At 44.4% G+C, this 22282-nt stretch overlaps 1 protein-coding gene across 1 annotated transcript in view; it reads right to left on the bottom strand.

Moving 5' to 3' along the window:
* FANCG (FA complementation group G) overlaps positions 1–12909 on the bottom strand; it is a 176787-nt gene extending 163878 nt beyond the window's left edge. The window contains exon 1 of the mRNA XM_069212638.1: positions 12672–12909. Coding sequence (XP_069068739.1) covers positions 12672–12749 — 78 coding nt within the window. The 5' untranslated portion in view covers positions 12750–12909. The remainder of the gene's footprint in view (positions 1–12671) is intronic.
* Positions 12910–22282: the final 9373 nt, after the last annotated feature.

The raw sequence follows: 22282 nt of genomic DNA, 5'->3' as shown, positions 1-22282 counted from the left end.
AAATGTTACTAGACCTGCAGGTTGAGTAGCCTGAACAATCTACTCCACCTAACTGTAATGTACTTGACCAGAGACGGGTCTCAAATTGTGTGACCCTGTGCAAAAAATGTATTTAACAGTCACCTTTTTCTTCATTCTCACATGAGTTCACCTTCACATATGCGCGTTCAGCATTTCTGCTATAAAAAAAGCCCTCTTTTATTTGATTAAATACACTAAATATTTGCTCCATGTATAATAAATCTAGCCCACATATAGGGTACACATGATCCATGCATGACTTGCCCCTTAGTTTACTAATAGCTTTGTCATCAGGGCAGGAGTGTTTCTCAGTTTATGTTTAAACACTCACTTATAATAAGTATATTAGTAAAGCTTAATTGCTAATTTGTTCTTTGTCTACTTGCCAGGGTCCAGTAGTTTCTAAAAATAGCTCGACATCATAAAATATGTAGTTTTCTAGCTAGTGGTCGAGTAGATTTTTCAAGGCCTGCTGTCCCACCAAGGGCATCACACAGAACTATACAAAAAAGTGAGGGATGCTACTCTGTAGAGAAAACAGAAAGTGACTCCAGTTATTAATGAAAGTGAAGAGAGATATCCCTGTCCTCACTGCCCTACCTTTCTGTGAGCATCAGGCCCAGATTATTTCACATAATGGGTTTCTAATGGATGGCTCAGCATTTAGAAATGAGTGCTCCGTTGATATTTCAATTGTGGTTGTGCTTAAGCCTTGGAAAGAGTGTAACGATATAGGTCTCCTTCGCTCATTCAATATACTAATTATTATAAGCCTTATTATCAAGATAAAATAGAATAATATGCTGAAGTGCCAACAATACCAAACAAGCATTTGCAATGCAATGGGTCTCGCATTAGCGTTTTAAATTCCTAACTGGACTTTTGTTGCCACGTAAATTGAAAATGAAAAGCAAAACTGTTGACATAAGCGAGCCGATTCAAGTCGCCATGGCCGCCATGATCGCAAAGGAGAGACACCAAAAGAAAAAGAAGTTCGCTTGCAGTCAAACGTATTGGCGATCATGCTATTATCCATGTAACAGGGGCAGTCTGCAAGGAGGTAACAAAACCGCCCCAGATGGACACATTTACCAATGATACCAAAGGATTTTTGAAAGGCAAACCCACGAACAAGTGAAAGTGATGGGTGTGGCGTGGTTAAAAGCCCACAATTCTCACAACAGGTCAAAGCGCTTGCGCGCTTGACCTAAAAAAACTAGGCCAGCACACAGCTTATAGGCCTCTGATATCAGTAGAACAAGGCATCCATAAAACATCAATACAGAAATTAAAACCACAATATGTCTACTGAATTTCATGTGCATAAAAAATCATTTCTGAGAATGATTTGAATTAGAAATAATACAATGTTGGTTTCATAATGTTCTCAAAGTTAAAAATGTGCTATTAGATTAAAAACTATTGCAGCGTATAAAACAGCAGTTCACTATGGTGAGACCATCTTAGTGACTCCTTCCTCCTTAGTACCCAGCAGGTGAATGGACACATTTATCTACTTAATCAAGCAGTATGACATTTGCACATTTTTGCTACTCAATGCATAATTCACAGCCTCTTTTGAATAACAGCAGCCACTTTTCAAAAAGAGTGGTCTTAACCATTTTTTCTTTCCATTAATAGAACCACGCGCCTCTGATGTATAACCACATAAGCAACAGCTTGTTGTGACTTTTTATAAGCTTACTACCCATTGCAAGATTCCAAACGTGGAACTAATTAAAAACGTAGGCGAATAAAAAGATGTCTAACTGCCTTAGACTTTGGGGCAGAAAGGTAGACTGGAGCAACGTTTTGTGGAAAAGTAGAGGCTGTATACGCTGAACATTTTTGAGTTAAAACTTTCCAAGTCCATTGCAAAGGATAACGTTTTCAGTTGCTTTTTAGCCACCTTCTTGAAGTGCTTAGCTGACAAATGGCTTCCAGGTGCAACGTGTTTTTGTGATGTTAAAATAATCCATTGAGGGGTCAAAATTAGCTGAATTTGTTAATAGGGCAGTTCAGATCACTGGCATTCCTCAGCCTGTGGCAATTGCCTAAAAACTGAAACCTCAGCTTTATTGATTGTCGCTGTAAGTAAATTTCAAGTCTGATATGTGATTGACTTACACAATAGGGAAGATGAAAAATATGTCTAAATAAATTAGAGTAAAGATCTCTTAAGCCACAATGCCAACTTCCCTGGAAATGCCACCAAACCGTAGTGCTCACTGTGCCACTGGATTCAAGCTAGCCTGGCTGATGAGGGGTGGTACCCCGAAACCGGTCCCAGGATACTTGGTTCCGGTCCAGGGAGGACCTGGCTTGGCAGTTTGGCATGGGGAGCAGGGTCCAAACTGGGGTGGCCTGGTGAGCAGAAAAAATGATGGATTAAACCCAGATATGTGACTGGAGGTGAATGTTTGAATTGTTCCGCATTCCGTGCACCATCTGTTCTTTTTGCTTTTGTCGCACTAAGTTGGAAGTGTATGCCCAGATGTGAGTCCTGTGCTCACTGTGCCACTGGATTCAAGCTAGTCTGGCTGATGACGGGTGATACACTGAAACCGGTCCTCGGATGCTTGTTTCTGGTCTACGGAGGACCTGGCTTGGCAGTTTGGAATGGGGAGCAGGGTCAACACTGTTTTGCATATGGCTGGGTTCAAACTGGGGTGGTAAAATGAAAAAAGAAAATGATCGTTTGAACCCAGATCTGCGACTGGAGGTGAACGTTTGATTTGTTCCTCATTCCATCCATAATCTATTCTTTTTTGCTTTTGTCACCCTAAGTGGGAAGAGTATGCCTAGATTTAGGCACCGTGCTCATTGTGCCACTGGATTCAAGGTAACCTGGCTGATGAGGGGTGATACACCCCATGAGGATGCTTGTTTCCGGTCCAGGGTGGACCTGGCTTCGCAGTTCAGTCTTGACCCTGCTTCCCATGGAGAGCAGGATCAAGACTGATTTGCATATGGCTGAGTCCAAACTGGGGTCACATGGTGAGCAGAAAATATTATGGATTAAACCCAGATCTGTGACTGGAGGTGAATGTTTGATTTGAAGAATTATAAATATTTATGGTGTTGAGGCTTTTCTAGAGAACTGCAGACGTGTGATCTAACAGCACTGTGTCATCTGAATACTGCTGAGACTGACGAGACAAAGAGGCAAGCTTGGGAAAATTAGACCCTTGGACCTTAATAGCATCAGGCAAATCTGCTGTGTATAAGTTTAAAAGCAGAGATGCCAACATGCAGCCGTTTGAGGCCTCTCTTGGTTTTTAGGTCAAAGCCTAGCAGAAAGCACAGCCTCTTCCCCACCCCACCCCCTGATGTTCTTGTATCACACATATTGCTCTCACTCCCTCCAGTGGTTCTCTGATGTCCCCCTTGTTCACAGGTTTTCTGTATTCCTGTTGAGTCCTTGTTTTATCCTGCCTTCCAGTTGCTTTATCCCTTCCCGTAACCTGTTTTGCAGTGAAGGTGTTGTTTTAACAATGTGTCTATGCTACTTTTCCAATTGTTTTCTTTTACCTCATTGGCTCTCAGCAAAAAAAAATATCATGCTCCACCAAGAAGTAGATGAAGAATCCTTTTGTTTTGGTGGAAAGTTAAGCTTCTGCGAGTTTTGCTGGAGGTTAATGGGGCGCGATCTGCCTGCCTCCCTGCTTTCCTTAAGCAGCAATCCTTTTGGTAGACTGATAGTGGAATGCAGATTACTCTCCCATGGAACATGCTCCAGTGCTCCCATGCCCCAGTTTATGAGGCTGTAACATAACCCTCAGAACAGGCCTGCAGGGAGGAACAACAGACCTACAGGGAGGGGGAGCATACACATTCTGTGGTGTGTTAAACAAGCATCTATGCTGTGGTTCTCCATTTTATGTGAAGAGCCATGGGCACAAATGTACACCCACATCGGCATGTTTATGTATATAATTTTTTGGTTAAAATAAGCATACAGGCTTTCTTCGTAATGCTGCTTGAGCAGAGTGGAGATAAGTTGAGATACGGTTAAACTGGCTTTGTTTCCTATCTCCAGGTTAGTCACTTTTAGCATTCAACACTTTGCTTTGTCTATCTGAAAACAGAATTATTCCAGCAGAAACTCTTAGCAGCAAGCCCATTTGAAGAAGCCTCTTTGTTGATTATACTGTGAAGGACTGTGTGGCTCCTTCCTCTATTGGCTTTCGCTTACCGTGATCCTCTAGTGAATGCCTAATTAACTCTGTGCTTACAGTCAGGGACTTCGAATACATAGCACTTTCAATAATAACACACATTGACAAAACCAAAAGGTCTAGCCAACACACAACTACACTTAATGAGCAATAGCCTTAGTATGTGCAACAGGTGTAGTAGCACCCAGACAACACAGGTTGTTGCTTTCTTGCAAACTACAAACAGGAGCCTGGGGACACAATTCATTACTTCCACTACAGTCTATAACAAGCTGCCTGCACCAATACCTATTTTTACACTGTTTAGTGGATGTGAGTGGTGTCAACAAATAGGTGAACATGTCCTCCTGAAACAACAATAGCCCATCACTGCTCTGCTACGGACCACAACACGCCTCTTTCGTACATACCCTCTGCACACGCGGGAGCAGACTTCCAATTTAGACAGCACATGCAGTGGCACCAGAGCAATAAGGACTCATGGTTTGTTGGAACAGATAAGTCCTCTGCATGGTAAAAGACTTGTGCCCGTGCCCTGAGTGCCCAATAGGCAAATAATGATCATGCATGTGTGCCATGACATAGGCCTGCCTCACAGTCTGTAGTCTTGCTGGACCAGGAGCCCCAAAAAACGCTACCTTTATAGTGGTGTAAGGCTAGCACCTTCATCAAGAGTTAAGCGGCATGAGCGCAGTAGTGGCAGCATCCTGTATAGTGAGTGATCAGTAGGAGTGAATACTTCGTTTTTACCCTGTGTCATGGAGTGGGGTCTACAGGCCCACTCACCATCTTTAAATTTCTGCTACTGTGTGCTTAATTCACCCTTGGCCTACATCAGTTAGCTGAAGAGTGCTGCACACCACAGGACTAGTGACTGCACTAGATGCGTGTGTGTCTGGGAGGGGTACAGTACAGGGATAGAGCAGTGCTGTACAGTACATGTATAAATGCTGCATGTACTGAGTATATGCATGCATGCGAGGAATATATTACACGAGAGATGTAGTGCATGTGCATTGAAAAGCATATGCTCGGTGTATGTGTGCGTATGAGAAGTACAGTACATGAAGGGTGAAATGTTGTGCAGCGCACGCTGAGTGTGTTTGCTGGCTATGTGCATGTTTGCAAATGACACACCCTTGAAAGTGATATTAAATTCAACGTGGGCATCAAGTCAGGTTATTGCCAGGATTAATTTTAATGGGATACCTAGAAGTACCAATTTAGTAGTCCCATTCAGAAGTTAACTGGACTGAGGGGTCAGTCAGTAACTTTGTGTGAGCCAATGTGGCTACTAACTTTTCTATAGCAAAAATGACAATTTGGAAGTTTTGCTGTTAGGACATATTGAAAGTATATGTCCTACTTAATAATATACAGCTCCCTGCCTTAGAGCTCAATAGGCCTTCCCTATGGGAGACTTACATATAACGTTAGGAGAAGTAGGGGCTTTGCCATTGGCTTAAATGGCAGTCGAACTATCAGTTTTAAAACTGCTCTTTCAGGCTGCAGTGGAAGGCTGGGAGCCATTTTGTACTTTGTCACAATCAATGCTGCAGACCAAGTTGGACACTCCAAATGACATGCCCTGCGTACCCTTGTAAAAATGTAAATGTAAATTAGCACTTGTATAGCGCACTACTCACCCGTTAGGGTCTCAAGGCGCTGTACTCATACCGCTATGGAACCCCTCCTGGCTTTTCCCTGTGAGGTGCCCACTCCTGAGCACCCCCAGGGTGAAGCCAGGCATCCAAGCGCTGTTGTGGAGATTAAGCAAGCTATTGCCCAGAGTTGCAGAGTGGGACCCATGAATTAGATTAGGCACCGAGGCTAGAATTATATGGTCAAGGGGAATTGAGCCCAAGACCTGCCGAAGCGGGACTTGAACCCTGGTCTTGAGCCAGATCTCTGCTTCAGGGTCTGCCGCTCTAACCATTGAGCCACACTTCTCCACTTGGTACCACCTACCCTTGGTACCATACACTAGGGACATATAAGTCTCACCCACTTCAGCTGCTGAGCATCCATAGTATTACCAGGGTTTGGCCCAGTAGCACCTGTGTGCCCCATGAAACAGGATCTGACAAGGCTACATTACAACTACACTATTTCTTCAATTTATATTTCAAACAGAAACCAAGGACACCAGTTGTTTGTTGTACTAGCAGTTAGCACACACTGCCTACACTACTGAGCACTAACATACATTTTGTCCCTGATCCGTTTTTCAATACAAAGTGTGCTGTTTCATGACAAGAATTAACTAATGCCATTACAATTTACCACTCTTCTTCGATGCACACCCACCACCAAAATACCTCTATCTGTCATTTGGTGACTACACTCACTAGAGTGTTTATTTTATTTGTGCAGCAGGTGCAGTACCAGTGTTCTACAAAAACCCGCTAAGCCATAATGTGACCCATCTACACAGATCTCTCCTTAGCCTCCCACCCTTCCTGCATGTTCGTGGTCATATTTTCAATTGGTGCTGCAGAACAGTGTCTACAGGATGTAATCTCACTTATTTAGGCACAACTTGATGATTTTAGCATTCTGCTGCTTGAAAACAAACAGACTTCCCAATTCTTGCCCATCTCTAAGCCCCCCCATGGCGCCTCTCCCTCTTCCCTTCTCACTGTAAAGTTTCCTTTTGCATTTTGCACTGTAAAGGCATAGGTGACCCAGCAGCTTTAAATTATTCTTAATATAATGGCAGAGTTGTAAATATCTAAGGTGCTCAGGGCTTTCTGGAGTCTAAGATCAGTGTCATCTGAATATTTCAGAGACTGACGATAACTACCTTCTGGGGTTAACTTTCAACATTTGTTGCTTTAGGCACTCTAACAGTTACACTGCAAAATTTTGTGCCCTTACTCTCCATTCTAAAATAAAAACTATGCTCTTTCATGCAGTGCTTTTTTTTCTTACACAATCAGCTATGCAAATGATGTTCTTATCTACCCACCACAAATATGTCTCTCCCTTTTTCTTTACCAACCCTACTCTACACAGTGTTACTTAATGGGCCTTAACTGCATTCTGTGCAGCAACACCCTGCACCAAAAACATCAACACACAATAATGCTTTATTTTTCTGTAATTCTCTTAAGAGCATAGCAGCAAATTTGCTTGCTCAATCTAAGCTTCATGACACACTTCCTACACCACTGCACACGCAGGCAGCCCTTCTGAAACAACAACAAACCCAGATCAGTACTATTCTATAGCCTCTCACCAGGCTTCAAGCTTACCGGTCCTCACTTTTTGCTCCCGCACTTCTATGTCAATACTTTGCATTCATGCAGCTGGTGCAATGGCACCAGGTCACTCCGGCCTCAGGGACCCACTGCCAGCAAAATATTGCTTCATTTTGGATTTGACACAGGACCCAAGAGTACATTTCCTTCAATGTGCTACGGACTTTCACACACTGCCTACAGCACTACACAAAAATGGACATTTTCCACCTGGCTCCATTGTTAACTAACAAGTACCATCTCTGGTATCTGTGTTCCTATAGCACCACCATCTACCTGCCTCCTTTGGTGCATCCCTAACACCCCCCCCCCCTACACACACACCTCTCCTGCCTTTAGCCAGCACAACTGTACTTACTAGCCCACAGCTTCTTTTCGTGCAGTGGCATTAGGCCCACATAAACCTATTGATCACACAGTAGTGATTTTTTCAACCATCTACATAATTCTCTCCCATCTCTAGAATTTGCCCCCATTTTTCAAAAGGTGTAGATTTCATTAGTGCAGTGGCCCTGAAACACTATTCACTCGCATCTACTTGTATTCTCAAACCATGTCTGATGTACTGGTGTGCTTTGCAACTGTATTCTTAAAAACAATCACAAACCACAATTGTTCTTCAGCAGTCCTCCAGACCCCTTCTCTGTCTTACTTTTCCATTTCAAAAAGTTACAAACTTATGTTCTTTAGGCTATTAGCTGACACTACATTCAATTACCATCAGTGGCGGTCGGTGAATTTTGAAAGGGGTGGGCCTGTCATAAATGAAAGGATGAGAATTAATGATGCTCATTGTGAATGTGGTAGTGGTAACCAATGAACTAGCAATGTTATCTGTCCTAAAAACACATTTGAAAGCCAAGGCGGTGAAGAATGCATGATTATCACTTATTCAAGGCCTGGTTTTATATGCAGTTTTACCTAAACTACTTTTCTCTCTCTCTTTAAATTGATCTATCCTCCAACATCACTGCATAAATCACAGCTGTAGGGATTAAGAGAATGGGGGAAATGGTTTAAAGGTGTTGACCTTCTCTTGCCAGTGCTTTCTGGGTGTGCTTTTTTCTTGGTACAACCCCCACATCAGACCAACTCACTGTGCCTGTCTCCTCCATCTGCCTCAGCCGCACAGGGCCCAAAAATCTTATTACACAAGATTTTAAAAAAATATATTTTAAAAAAGGGATTAAAAAAACTACTGTGCAGAGTGTCAGTTTACAACCAGAGCTGCTGCATATGATGACAGACATGAAAGACAAAATGACTGGCCTCAGACCTGAAATTACTGGTGGTGCCAGTACAAAACCTGGCCGGGTTCACGCTAATAGATTAAAAACTGCATGTAAATTCTGATCATCAGATACAGTGTGAATGTTTCTTTAAGACTGAAACATGTGCAATCTGTTCTCAGCATTTGACCAGGCCTCGCTGGTGACACCTGTCACATGCATAGTGACCAACCCTCCTACGCCAATCCTGCCATCCCATTCCCAACTCATCACAGAGTGGGGTGAGGTCAGTGAGGCTTGCTGATCCGGCCCAGACTGTGACAAGCAGGGAAGGGTGATCCCTTGCTGACTGACACCCTCTTGGGAAGCACAGGCTGCAGCCTCAAGGCCCAAGTACAGTCAGTCGGCGAGGGTGGGACACATCATGGCAATGGAGTAGCTTTACACTTGGGCAGGACACAGAAACTACTGATTAAATCAGATAAGCCCTGAAAACCCTGCAACATGGCACATGTGCAGTAAGTGTATGTGACTGCCTCTTGCGCAGAGGGAAGGTTAGTGTAAGGAAATGGCTCCCTGTTGCAATTACCCCCCACTTTTTGCCTGATACTGACTTGACTGAGAAGTGTGCTGGAACCCTGCTAACCAGGCCCCAGCACCAGTGTTCTTTCACCTAAAATGTACCATTGTCTCCACAATTGGCACAACCCTGGCGCCTAGGTAAGTCCCTTGTAACCGGTACCCCTGGTACCAAGGGCCCTGATGCCAGGGAAGGTCTCTAAGGGCTGCAGCATGTCTTATGCCACCCTAGGGACCCCTCACTCAGCACAGACACACTGCTTGCCAGCTTGTGTGTGCTGGTGGGGAGAAAATGACTAAGTCGAAATGGCACACCCCTCAGGGTGCCATGCCAACCTCACACTGCCTATGGCATAGGTAAGTCACCCCTCTAACAGGCCTTACAGCCCCAAGGCAGAGTGCACTATACCACAGGTGAGGTCATAGGTGCATGAGCAATATGCCCCTACAGTGTCTTTGCAAAACCTTAGACATTGTAAGTGCAGGGTAGCCATAAGAGTATATGGTCTGGGAGTCTGTCAAAAACGAACTCCACAACTCCATAATGGCTACATTGAATACTGGGAAGTTTGGTATCAAACTTCTCAGAATAATAAACCCACACTGATGCCAGTGTTGGATTTATTAAAAAATGCACACAGAGGGCATCTTAGAGATGCCCCCTGTATTTTACCCAATTGTTCAGTGCAGGACTGACTGGTCTGTGCCAGCCTGCTGCTGAGAGACGAGTTTCTGACCCCATGTGGTAAGGGCCTTTGTGCTCTCTGAGGACAGAAACAAAAGCCTGCTCTGGGTGGAGGTGCTTCACACCTCCCCCTGCAGGAACTGTAACACCTAGCAGTGAGCCTCAAAGGGTCAGGCTTCGTGTTATAATGCCCCAGGGCACTCAAACTAGTGGAGATGACCGCCCCTTGGACACAGCCCCCACTTTTGGCGGCAAGTCCAGGGGAGATAATGAGAAAAACAAGGAGGAGTCACCCACCAGTCAGGACAGCCCCTAAGGTGTCATGAGCTGAGGTGACCCCTGCCTTTAGAAATCCTCCATCTTGATTTTGGAGGATTCCCCCAATAGGAATAGGGATGTGCCCCCCTCCCCTCAGGGAGGAGGCACAAAGAGGGTGTAGCCACCCTCAAGGACAGTAGCCATTGGCTACTGCCCTCCCAGACCTAAACACACCCCTAAATTCAGTATTTAGGGGCTCCCCAGAACCTAGGAAAACAGATTCCTGCAACCTAAGACGAAGAAGGACTGCTGACCTGAAAGCCCTGCAGAGAAGACGGAGACACCAACTGCTTTGACCCCAGCTCTACCGGCCTGTCTCCCCACTTCAAGAAAAACTGCAACAGCGACGCGTTCCACAGGGTCCAGCGACCTCTGAAGCCTCAGAGGACTACCCTGCATCTAAAAGGACCAAGAACTCCCGAGGACAGCGGCTCTGCTCCAAAGAAGAAACATCTTTGCAACAAAGAAGCAACTTTGAAAGAACACACGTTTCCCGCCGGATGCGTGAGACTTTGCACTTTGCACCCGACGCCCCCGGCTCAACTTGTGGAGAACCAACACTACAGGGAGGACTCCCCGGCGACTGCGAGCCCGTGAGTAGCCAGAGTTGACCCCACTGAGCCCCTACAGCGACGCCTGCAGAGGGAACCCAGAGGCTCCCCCTGACCGCGACTGCCTGCTTCTAAGAACCCGACGCCTGGTAAGGACACTGCACCCGCAGCCCCCAGGACCTGAAGGATCCAACCTCCATTGCAGGAGCGACCCCCAGGAGGCCCTCTACCTTGCCCAGGTGGTGGCTTCCCCGAGGAGCCCCCCCTTGCCTGCCTGCTTCGCTGAAGAGACCCCTTGGTCTCCCATTGAACTCCATTGCAAACCTGACGCCTGTTTGCACACTGCACCTGGCCGCCCCCGTGCCGCTGAGGGTGTACTTTTTGTACTGACTTGTGTCCCCCCGGTGCCCTACAAAACCCTCCTGGTCTGCCCTCTCAAGACACGGGTACTTACCTGCTGGCAGACTGGAACCGGGGCACCCCCTTCTCCATTGAAGCCTATGCGTTTTGTGCACCACTTTGACCTCTGCACCTGACCGGCCCTGAGCTGCTGGTGTGGTAACTTTGGGGTTGCCCTGTACCCCCAACGGTGGGCTACCTTGGACCCAACTTTGAACCCTGTAGGTGGTTTACTTACCTGCAAAACTAACAAACACTTACCTCCCCCAGGAACTGTTGAAAATTGCACTGTGTCCAGTTTTAAAATAGCTTATTGCCATTTGTGTGAAAACTGTATATGCTATTTTGCTAATTCAAAGTTCCTAAAGTTCCCAAGTGAAATACCTTTCATTTAAAGTATTGTTTGTAAATCTTGAACCTGTGGTTCTTAAAATAAACTAAGAAAAGATATTTTTCTATATAAAAACCTATTGGCCTGGAATTGTTTTTGAGTGTGTGTTCCTCATTTATTGCCTGTGTGTGTACAACAAATGCTTAACACTACCCTCTGATAAGCCTACTGCTCGACCACACTACCACAAAATAGAGCATTAGAATTATCTCTTTTTGCCACTATCTTACCTCTAAGGGGAACCCTTGGACTCTGTGCATGCTATTTCTTACTTTGAAATAGTACAATCAGAGCCAACTTCCTACAGTTAGAAGCTATGCTGAACTATCAGTACTTACTGCAAGTAGGATCCATGTATTTAATTTAAAAATTAATAAATGCAAGTGGAAGGGGCACAGCCCCGACGCCCGTAATAAGAAGCTGCCCCAATTACCATGGTGCAACATTGTTATATAGTGAAAGTATTCTTAAAAACGTTCACTATTCCTTTTAACAAGTAGTATGAAGAGCTAGCACTGTCTGTCCATGCAAGCATGCACTGCATAATATTTTAATATTTAGAGGATTGCATAACCATCTCAAGAGTCTCCGAGCATCTCAGCAGAATTTTAAGATGTAACCTTTTTTTAGCCTTAGTGCACAGCAGCAGCGCTGCTCTACAAGGCTGAAGAATAAAAAACATTAAAGCCAATACATCTCGTATACGCGAGACTTGTTGGCTTTGCCAGTGCTTATTTTACAGGCACTATGCCCACTGCGTGCGAGTTCAATATACTGCAATGATAGTCTCGCGGAGAATGTATGCACAGAATACTAGCTGTTTCTGATTTAACACCCCTCAGAAGGACGCTTTCTTTTTAATTCTTCAGGGAGCTAAATAATTATATCATGATAAATACAACAACCTGGCACATTAAGCTTTTCTGGGGGGAGGAAGAGAACAAAATTAAGCGAGGAAGAAGACAGGACACCGTTCGACAATTTCCGTTTCTAGTGATCCACTATCCTCGCGCCCACCCTGGCTACCAATGTCACGCGCCGGGATTACAGCACCTCGCACCTTCCAGCGCCTGACGACGTCAGCGTTCTCCTCCGCCCACCAGCGGAGGCAGCCGTCTGAGCTCTGCTTCTGCGTCATCCCGACTCGAGACCCGTGACGTCACCGGAAACTACCGGTAAAACGGCGAAACCAAGCCGTTCTCCGATGCTAAAACCGGAAACAGTTTTATTTTAAGAGTCGTCTGTCATAACTTCTCAGGGCTCGGTTGCTGTTTTCAGTTTTGGCGCGTTACTCCGCTGGCGGTGCTCATGCGCTGCTTCTGAGGTAGATGTGTTGGGAGGCTAGGGCGGTGGGAGTAATGCGGCGGCCATGTTATAATGGGGATTTGTTTGTATCATACAACGCGTTACTCGGACCTCTCTTCAAAGTCACAGGCAATGCCACAGGAAATGTAAACGCTTAAGTCAATTGGAAAGAGTTCCAATTTATCCCAGTTTTTCTTAATTTGTTTCTGCCGCTCTCTCGAAGTAACGTTTTCGTATGCCTTCCTTCTACGGCTTGTTATGAATTGTACAATTTTAATCATTTTTCTGCGCTAATATGGATTTGATGTGAAAATATGATGTCTTTGTATAATATTTCAATTTATTGAATCTTACTTGGGTCCCTGATTTCGAGTAGAATGAACAACTTTTCATTATCAGTTCGTCCGCTATTGTGTTTGCGTAGACATCAGAAAGTTGTTTGTCGGCACAGCGGTGGGTACCATGAGTTTCATTCTACACTTGCAGCCTTGCAAAATATCAGGAATTAGGGGCTGCACTAACACAAATTAGTCATTAGCCCCACAGTGCCACTACTTTAGAGCTCCCACCTGGGTTGCAGGTGTTCGTACATCATCCGCATTTATACGTATATTTCCATTAAGTGCAATTTAGATATTCTCAGCCATCTTCATTTACCTGCTAGTGGCTGTTGTTATCAGCCACTTTGCTTTCTCTGTGTTTTGTGATTAGCTCAGGGCACTCGGTGGTCAAGGGTTGAATGTCTTGCTGTTGCCTCACAACAACGTCCTCCCACTAATCACGGGCCTCGGCAGTGCTCAGTCGGGTGTGGTGCTGGAAAAAAACATTTTCTAGTTGATGCCGTAAGAATTTTCAATTCTGATGAGGGCATGGAGGTGAGGACTATGCTTCTCCAGCTTTACTGCTTTTTCTGCAGCATTCAATTATAATCAAGAAAAGTTTAAACTACATTTCCCTTGAGTACCCCCAAGTATATACACAGTCACATGTGCTAATCACTGTGGCGCATACCCATATAATACCAACAACCACCATCTTGGGTCCTCTTTCTTTGCTCCTCAAAACTGGAACTTCAAGGCATAGCTTTCAAGGTTTCAAATTGTTAAATGTGACATTTTCATCATTTCAGTGCAATTATGAGTGACATTTCAGCGACTATAAGTGACACTTTCTCATGAGCAAAATCAATCTATGTAGGCGAGGGAACCATATAAATATCAGAAATTACACCCATTTGAGCAATGAGAAACTCAAAAAAAAAAAATCTTTAAACTGCTGCAAACTACCAAAAATGGAGGGGTCACTAACCCAGTGCCCGTGTAACCTCGGGTGGATTGCACTTGTGCACACTTTCTCTTCATTCCTCTAGGGAAGGAGAAGCTCTTGGGGGTCAGCACATCATTATTTGATTAATGATCTATGGGGAGGACGCAAGCGTGGGACCCCCTTCCCGGGCACCAGATCCCCCTTGAGTGCCCTGTTGTGTTTATCTGGGAATGTTGGGTACAGCCTGGAATCTCCATCACACCGAGGTTCCAGGTGAGGTCACTGGAGCTGGGGGAGACGGACTGGACGGTTGGTGAGGGTTGGAAGCGTTGGAAGCAGATGCACCTGCTGTGGGTTGGTGGTTATTTAATAAATATCATCTTATGAAATTATACATGTCTGGAATTAACACTGGCGACGAGGGCCTTTTCCCTTCAGGCGTTACCACCAACCCAGAACCCACACATTTTTCCTTACCTGTCGACTTCTTTTCCGCTGTCCTTGCTCCTGGTCGAAGTTGGCCGGATGGGAGGTGTTCAGCTGAGAAGTCCCAGTGGTGGTTGAAGTGGAGGAGCCCTGGCAGCATTGATCCTGCATGTTGAGACAGAATAGTCTCAACTCAGCGGCAACTGGAGCGGAGGTAACCTGACGGCGGCGTCTCTGCGGTCTTAACTCCTGGCAACCTACGTTCAGAGGCGCACAACGTTGTCTCTGATTTTTATCGGCAAGTATTTCGGATCCGAGTGTCTGATTTTGGCGGCCCGTTGGCGCTCAGTGCGCAACCCCTTTCCCCTACGCGCGAGGAGCTGCACGCGCAGCCACAGTGACGCGCCTCCTCTGATTCATAAAATGCAAGGGGCGTGCGCATAGGCTTGACTTCGTGCATGTTTCCAAACTACAAAAGACTAGACCGTAAACTGCATACTGCTCCTCTAATGACAATGCCGCGTGTAATTTGAATACTGAGCTTGTAATTTGGGTACAGAGTTTTTTTTTTTCTACATTGACGTTTTTCAAACTGTACTGAGTGCATTTAGAACACAAGAACGCTCACCTCTATTTCAACTGGTGTCCACTTTCAGTTTATTTCTTGAGCTCTCACCTGTCTACCTGTCATAGGTCCTTACTAATAATACACTACAAACCCTTGTTGTTTCCTCAACAAGTTATTGTGTGCTTTGAAGGGCGCTCATTATGGCTACCCCCATGATGTCTCAACCACCTCCTTTTTTTATCAGACAAAGGGGACCCTATTCTTCCTTGGAAACATTGGAAGAACCTTTTTGACTCCTACCTAATAGCAATGGGGGGGGGGGGATTCTCTCCAGCCAGGAAACAAGCTGTTTTATTGCACAATTTGGGGATCGAGGGCAGGAACATTTATGATAGCCTTGAGACCCTACCTGTTGAAGGGGCGGAAGGGGAGCCCAGAGATATTTATGAAATCTCAGCAATTTTAGCGGCACATTTTGAATGCAAGCTCAATGTTGTTTTGGAAAGACACAGATTTTTTGCAAGATCCCAAGGGAAATCAGAGAGTGTGGGAAACTATATTCTCTGCATTACGCACATTAGCGCACACATGTGACTTTGGCGATATCACGGATTCCCTCATTCGTGACCAGTTAGTCCGTTGTACAAACAACAAGAGGGTTCAAGAAAAGTTGTTGACGAAGAACCCTGATTTGAGGGAAGCTATTGCAATTGTTGAAGGAATGGAAAGTACCAACAACTTGATCAAGGAGATGAATGACCATGAGGATGACAGTTTGTGCATGGTACAAGCACCACAGATTCGGGAAGAAGTTTTGAGAGTCAGCAATAACAGTAAAACACCAGTACCTACTCAGGAGAAAAAAAGAGAAACCAGACATCAGCATTGTTACCGCTGTGGCAACTCTGAACACGCAGCAAACAGCTCAAATTGTTTTACACAAAATTCTCTGTGTAGGAAGTGTGGGGAAAAAGGGTCACTATGCTAGGGTCTGCAATAGTGACAAATGTAACAAAGATTCTATCACTGAAAATGTTAACAAAATTATTTTATGTATTTAACCTGATGTTAACCATATTGGAGACAATATTGGAGTGGTAGACGTTGGGCCTGTTGTCATGCCTGAGTGTACTATTAGGCTTGATGGTAAAACAGTTACGGTTTTAGCAGACTCAGGATCCCCTTACACCATGGTGGGTGACAAGAATTGGCGCACGATTTTTGGGGAGGACCTTCACTCCCTAATTAAGCCTGACATCAACCCTGTCAGTTATGGTGGCACCAAAATAGAAGTGATTGGGTACAAGATCATGAGGATTCAATTCCAGAATAAAGCCACAATGGGGAAAGTTTATGTAGCGAAACGTGGAAATAATCTGCTAGGTTGGCGTCACCAGTGTGATATGGGAATTAAGTTAGATCCCAACTCGGAGTGCCAGGTTATGGTGGTGAATGATGAGAGTAAAAACCTTGAGATTCTTAAGGAGTTCCCTGGAGTGTTTAGTGACAAATTAGGATGCCTGACTAACTTTATGCACAAAATCATCCTGAAGAAAAATGCAGTTCCTTCTGTGCACAAGGTGAGGAGAGTTCCAAACTTGATGTTAGAACCCCTCAGGGCAAAGCTGAACAAACTCTTGAACGCTGGCGTAATTGAGGAGATAGAGTCTTCTGAATGGTTGGCTCCTGTTGTCCTAGCACCGAAAGACAATGGGAGACAGATCCGTATGTGTGTGGACCTTAGAGAACTTAATAGGCATATATGGGTAGATCGCCAACCCTTACCCAATATTTCGGAAGAGTTGTCGGGTTTGGGTGGTTCGAAGGTGTCCAGTGTGTTAGATCTGTCCTCAGCCTATCACCAAATCGTTTTGCGTCCAGACTCCAGACATCTCACATCATTTGTGACGCCAGTGGGAGCCTACCCATTTCTAAGGATGCCCTTTGGGCTGGCCTCTGCGGCCGCCTGTTTCCAACAAATCATGAAGAAGGTCTTAGAGGGGGTCTCTGCAGTCTTATTTTTCCAAGACGATATCTTGGTTCATGGTAGTACTGTGGATGAACATGACAGTATTCTTAGAGAAGTGTTAAGTAAGCTGGCCCGTTCAGGTCTTACTGTGAAGAGAGAAAAGTGCAAGTTTAAGGTCACTTCGGTAATTTACTTGGGTCATACTATATCAAGTGAGGGAATCAAACCCAAGTTAGAATTGGTTGATTCCATTATCCGAGCACCTGAACCCAAAGACAGGGATGGAGTAAGATCCTTTCTAGGCCTAGCGGAGTATTATTCTAAGTTTATTGCCAACTTTTCGAGTGTGACTCAACCCTTGAGATCTCTCCTAAAGAAGGGGTGTGAATTTGATGGGACAGATGAGTATACAGTTGCTTTCACTTTCGTGAAGGATTGTATCGGGAAGATGCCCACCTTGGGGCATTTCGATACACATGCCAAAACCTTCTTGTACACAGATGCCAGTGTCAAAGGACTGGGAGCAGTTTTAATCCAAAGAGTTGACCAGGAAGAGAAGGTAATTGCCTTTGCGTCCCGTTCCCTCAAGGAGGCTGAACAACAGTATTCTGTTATAGAAAGAGAGGCACTCGCGTGCATATGGGCAGTTAAGTACTTCAGATTCTACCTGTGGGGTTTACCTTTTATTGTGAGAACAGACCACAGGCCTCTCGTTCAAATTTTCTCTTCCAAGAAGGGGGAAGAATTGACGCCTAGGATAAGAAGGTGGGTCAAAGGATTAATGGAATATAATTTTTCTGTTGAATATGTGCCTGGGCCAAAGAATACGGTGGCAGATTTCTTGTCCCGAACTTCAGTTGATGGTAATGATGAGCCTGATGATGAGTGTGTGATTAATTGTGTGAGGGAGATGGCCATAAATGAAGATGAGTGGAAGTCTGCAGCTAACCAGGATTCTGACAGACATGAACTTGCAGAGTTCATTGTGAGAGGTTGGCCTGAATACAAGAACATTTCCGATTCTTTAAAGAGGTACCGGAATGTAAGAGATGAATTGTCTTTAAGTGAGGGTGAATTATTCAGAGGTACCAAATCCATACCTCCAATTAATCTGAGGAGTAAAATTATCAATTTGGCTCACGAGGGTCATTTGGGCAGGAATTTGGCCAAATCAAGGTTAAGAACGGTATATTGGTGGCCAGGTTTAGATCGTGATGTTGAAGCGGTTGTGAAAGATTGTTTGACCTGTGCACGCAATGATAAAGGCAAAGTTATGGTGAAATTTCCACTTACCCCAGTTGCAATTCCTGAAAGACCCTGGGTGAAATTGGAACTTGACTTTATGGGTCCTTTCCATCTTCTACCTGCAAATGAGCATTATGTCATGCTCATGGTGGATTATGCCTCAAAGTGGGTGGTGACTAAATGTGTGAATTCTGTAGACACCAGAACTGTGATTGAGTTTTTAAAGGAAGAATTCTCTCGGGAGGGTGTACCCAGCCATTTAATCATGGATAATGGTGTACAGTTGACATCTCAGGATATGAAGTTCTTTTTAGACTCCTTAGCCATTGTGCATTTGAAAACAGATTTGTATTTACCTCAGGCCAATGGCCTTGCTGAGCGTATGAACAGAATGGTAAAATCCTGTGTCCAGGAAGCAATTGGAACTAGAGCTCCCTTAGTGGATCTCCTGAGGGACCTGTGGTGGGCATATCGTAATACCCCCAATAGCATCACTGGCATCGCCCCTTTTGAATATATGAGGGGGAGGTCTGGTTGCACCAAGATGTCTCCTGCATGGTTTAGAAATAAGTTTGGACAAGATGATCTTGATCAAGAGAAACTTAGTAAGGCGTCCGATCGTAGAGACAGTTATCAACGCAAGTATAAATTGCGGTATGATTCTAAAGGTGGTGTTTCCAGTGTTAAATGGAGGGTTGGTGACATGGTGCTGCTGAAGGACCCTGGTTTCAGAACCAAGGGCAGGTCAAGTTTCAAGGGTCCTTTCCGCATCAAAGAGGTGAAGAAGAATGTTGTGGTCCTGGACAATGGAGATGTGTGGAGCATGTCCAGAATAGTGATATGGAATAACTTGACGGTAGATTCCTCTAACCTGGAAAACCAAGGGGAAAATCACTCTTTGAGTGGGTCTAAGGCATCACCATGCACCAAGGCTCTTTCCAGGTTTCGCTCCAAACCATGGTGGTTGAAGGATTATGTATCTTGATATCTTGTATCTTCTGACATTACATACTTCTAAGCATTGTGGGTATTGTTGGTTTCCACCACATAGTTTGTGTCATGTTATTATTTGTCCTCTTTTATTCTTTAACCTTTTCCTTTTTTTCCCTTTAATATGTTTAGTGTAAGTAAGGGGGATGTGTTGTGTTTATCTGGGAATGTTGGGTACAGCCTGGAATCTCCATCACACCAAGGTTCCAGGTGAGGTCACTGGAGCTGGGGGAGACGGACTGGACGGTTGGTGAGGGTTGGAAGCGGATGCACCTGCTGTGGGTTGGTGGTTATTTAATAAAGCTGATCTTATGAAATTATACATGTCTGGAGCTTAACATGCCCTAATCTACCCGAGGACCAGTGCTTGCACCATGGATCCCCGGAACTGCAATGCTGAGGAGGGTTAGTTCGCTTGGCTGGGATATGAGTTTCTATGACAGTAGGATACATGTTTTCTCGTAATATATCAAGAATCCTATACCTTCCGTTGTACACAAGTGCCACCTTGTGGCTTTTCATCAACATTACTCAGCTTAACTAGCAAAGTCAGAAACTGGAGCTACAAGGTTTTACCGCACTACAGGACACAGTTCTTTTGCGTGACAATCTCAGGCATTGCAGTAATGCAGTGAAAATGAAGAAAAATGCGTTATTCTAATGCAAGATGCGTGGCACTTGGCAGGGCTGAAATATATAAAGTCATTAAGACTGGCTCTGGGTCTCAGGGATATTGACCAGCACCTGGAAAAAAAAGCAGTTGCTCTCAACATACGTGCCAATAGAGTTGGTTCAGACCGGAGTCTCCTGACTTTTGAAGCCAAAAGTGACTTTATTTTAACTGTCTTCTGCCAGAATTTGCCTCTTTTTCAACTGAATTGAAAGGGGAAATAGATGCCCCAATTTTTATTTAGCCAAAATTTTTCACTTTTCCAAAATGTTGGCATACATGTCTCAAGATCACTTGCTTGTCCACACATTAACACTACCAGATGTCTCCTAATCCTACCAAGTTTCCAGCTTGCCTATATGTCCCATTTCCTAGTTCTCTGTTTTTTTGTGTGTGACATTTCCATGCCTTATGTGTCACACTTTGAGTGACACTTTATCTCATAAGAACAAAACATTTATCTCATGTAATGATATACATTACAGAAATTAACAACTTTTGTACACAGTAGTGGTCTAGTGAATACGCCTCAATCTAAATCTGTTTCCCAGGATTGCAACTGAAAATACCAGACAAGCATAAGCAATACGGACTATCCTGATTTACAGGACACATTGCAAACCCCAACCGTAGTCAGGACACCGCGAGAATGCATGAACACAAGTAACATACTGCTGTATTCAAGTACAGCCTGCAAGTTTGTAATTATTAAAATAACTTTCAATGCACTCTAGACACGAGTGTAGTTTAGCCAGTAACATTTGGGGGGGGGGGAGGTCTGCAGATTTCCAAACGATCATGGTGACATACCTTATTAAAATATATTATATGAAAGAGCTCCTGGGAGGTGGATTTATACATATTAGATGATGACGATGGGCAGATGCATTGTGTGCCACCAAGAAGCAGCCATTTCTGCCCATTTTGCCGTATCCAACTAAAATACCTATGTAGGGTCTGGTGGCCTCCCCACTATGCATACGGTGTCAATCCGAGGACGGCACCTTCCTCCATATAGTCTGGAGCTGTGCCATGCTGGACAGCTGCTGGAGGGGAGTCACCTCTTGTTTGAGAGATATAGAGCTCTAGAGATAAAAGAGCTATATTATTCCTAGGACTGACCTTAGCTAACGGGATATAGTGAATGTATGGAAAGCAAACAAGCCCCACCTCGACAGTATGGAAGTAAGGTTTGGATAATTGCATGGGGCTGGAGATTACTGTGTTTCAGGGGAGGGGATGCCCTCAGAAACACCCCTAGATTTGTCAAAGATGGGAAGATTTTAGAGGTATCACCTTACAGCCCGTCCGAACCTCTACATCTTGTTTGGATGATGAAATTAGAAGATATGGAACATCCTGCCCCTAATATAACACACATCCCTATGCTCTTTATGACTCAGGCTTCACGGACTAGACACTGGGACGGGGTGATAAGTGGGGATTCGTACCCATTTTATGTTATTGTTTATTGTTTTCATCTTCCACCATGTAGTTGGTTTCCTTCTGGTCAACATTGCCAGATTAATGCGGAGAAACTCAATACAATATGTCTTTAAAAATATATATATTATATGAGAAGTAAGACATGAGGAGAGCTTAAGAGGCAGAGGAGAGGCAGAGGAGAGGAAGAGGAGTGCAGTCTGCTAGGGGTATTTTAAACAATATTTTGCAAAATAAGCAATATTTTTTTAAGACCTTCAAAACAAGAGATGAGCGAGAGAGGGCATGTATGTCGGTTTTTGAATGTGTGTGTATATAACAATCCCATGTGAAGTCCGTCAGAGACCTTGCCATACCCGACTGAAATCACCTGTACCCAACTACCTATTAGATAATACATTTATTAGGGGGGTGAAACACCCCAAATACCCCTGTCTCTTGGTTATTTTTCCTTAAAAAAACAGTTTAGTAAAAACTCGAGAAAGAATCTCGCCGCTTCAGCAGGTAACGTTGCTTTCAGACATGATTTAAGACAGAAAGAAGTTAGTGGTTTCATAACAAGTGGGAACTATTATTTCATTACAAACTATCGTCTCCTGTTTTCATATGATAAATTAATCAATATATGTTTTCTGTATGGGGGCTGGAATGTAAACACTGCATGTGCTTGAACTGTGGAGTTGTGTGCTTCCTCTCCTCTTGTCTGTTGTTTCCCACCTTTAGTAGGGAGGAGTTGCCAAGCTTTGTTGAAGTCCCAGTCCCAAAGTGCTCCGGAGACCTGGGAAACTT

Source organism: Pleurodeles waltl, chromosome 1_1 (genome assembly GCF_031143425.1).
Source record: "Pleurodeles waltl isolate 20211129_DDA chromosome 1_1, aPleWal1.hap1.20221129, whole genome shotgun sequence".
In the NCBI taxonomy this organism is placed as follows: domain Eukaryota; kingdom Metazoa; phylum Chordata; class Amphibia; order Caudata; family Salamandridae; genus Pleurodeles; species Pleurodeles waltl.
The sequence above is the reverse complement of the archived record's forward strand: the minus strand, read 5'-3'. Positions and strand labels throughout refer to the sequence as shown.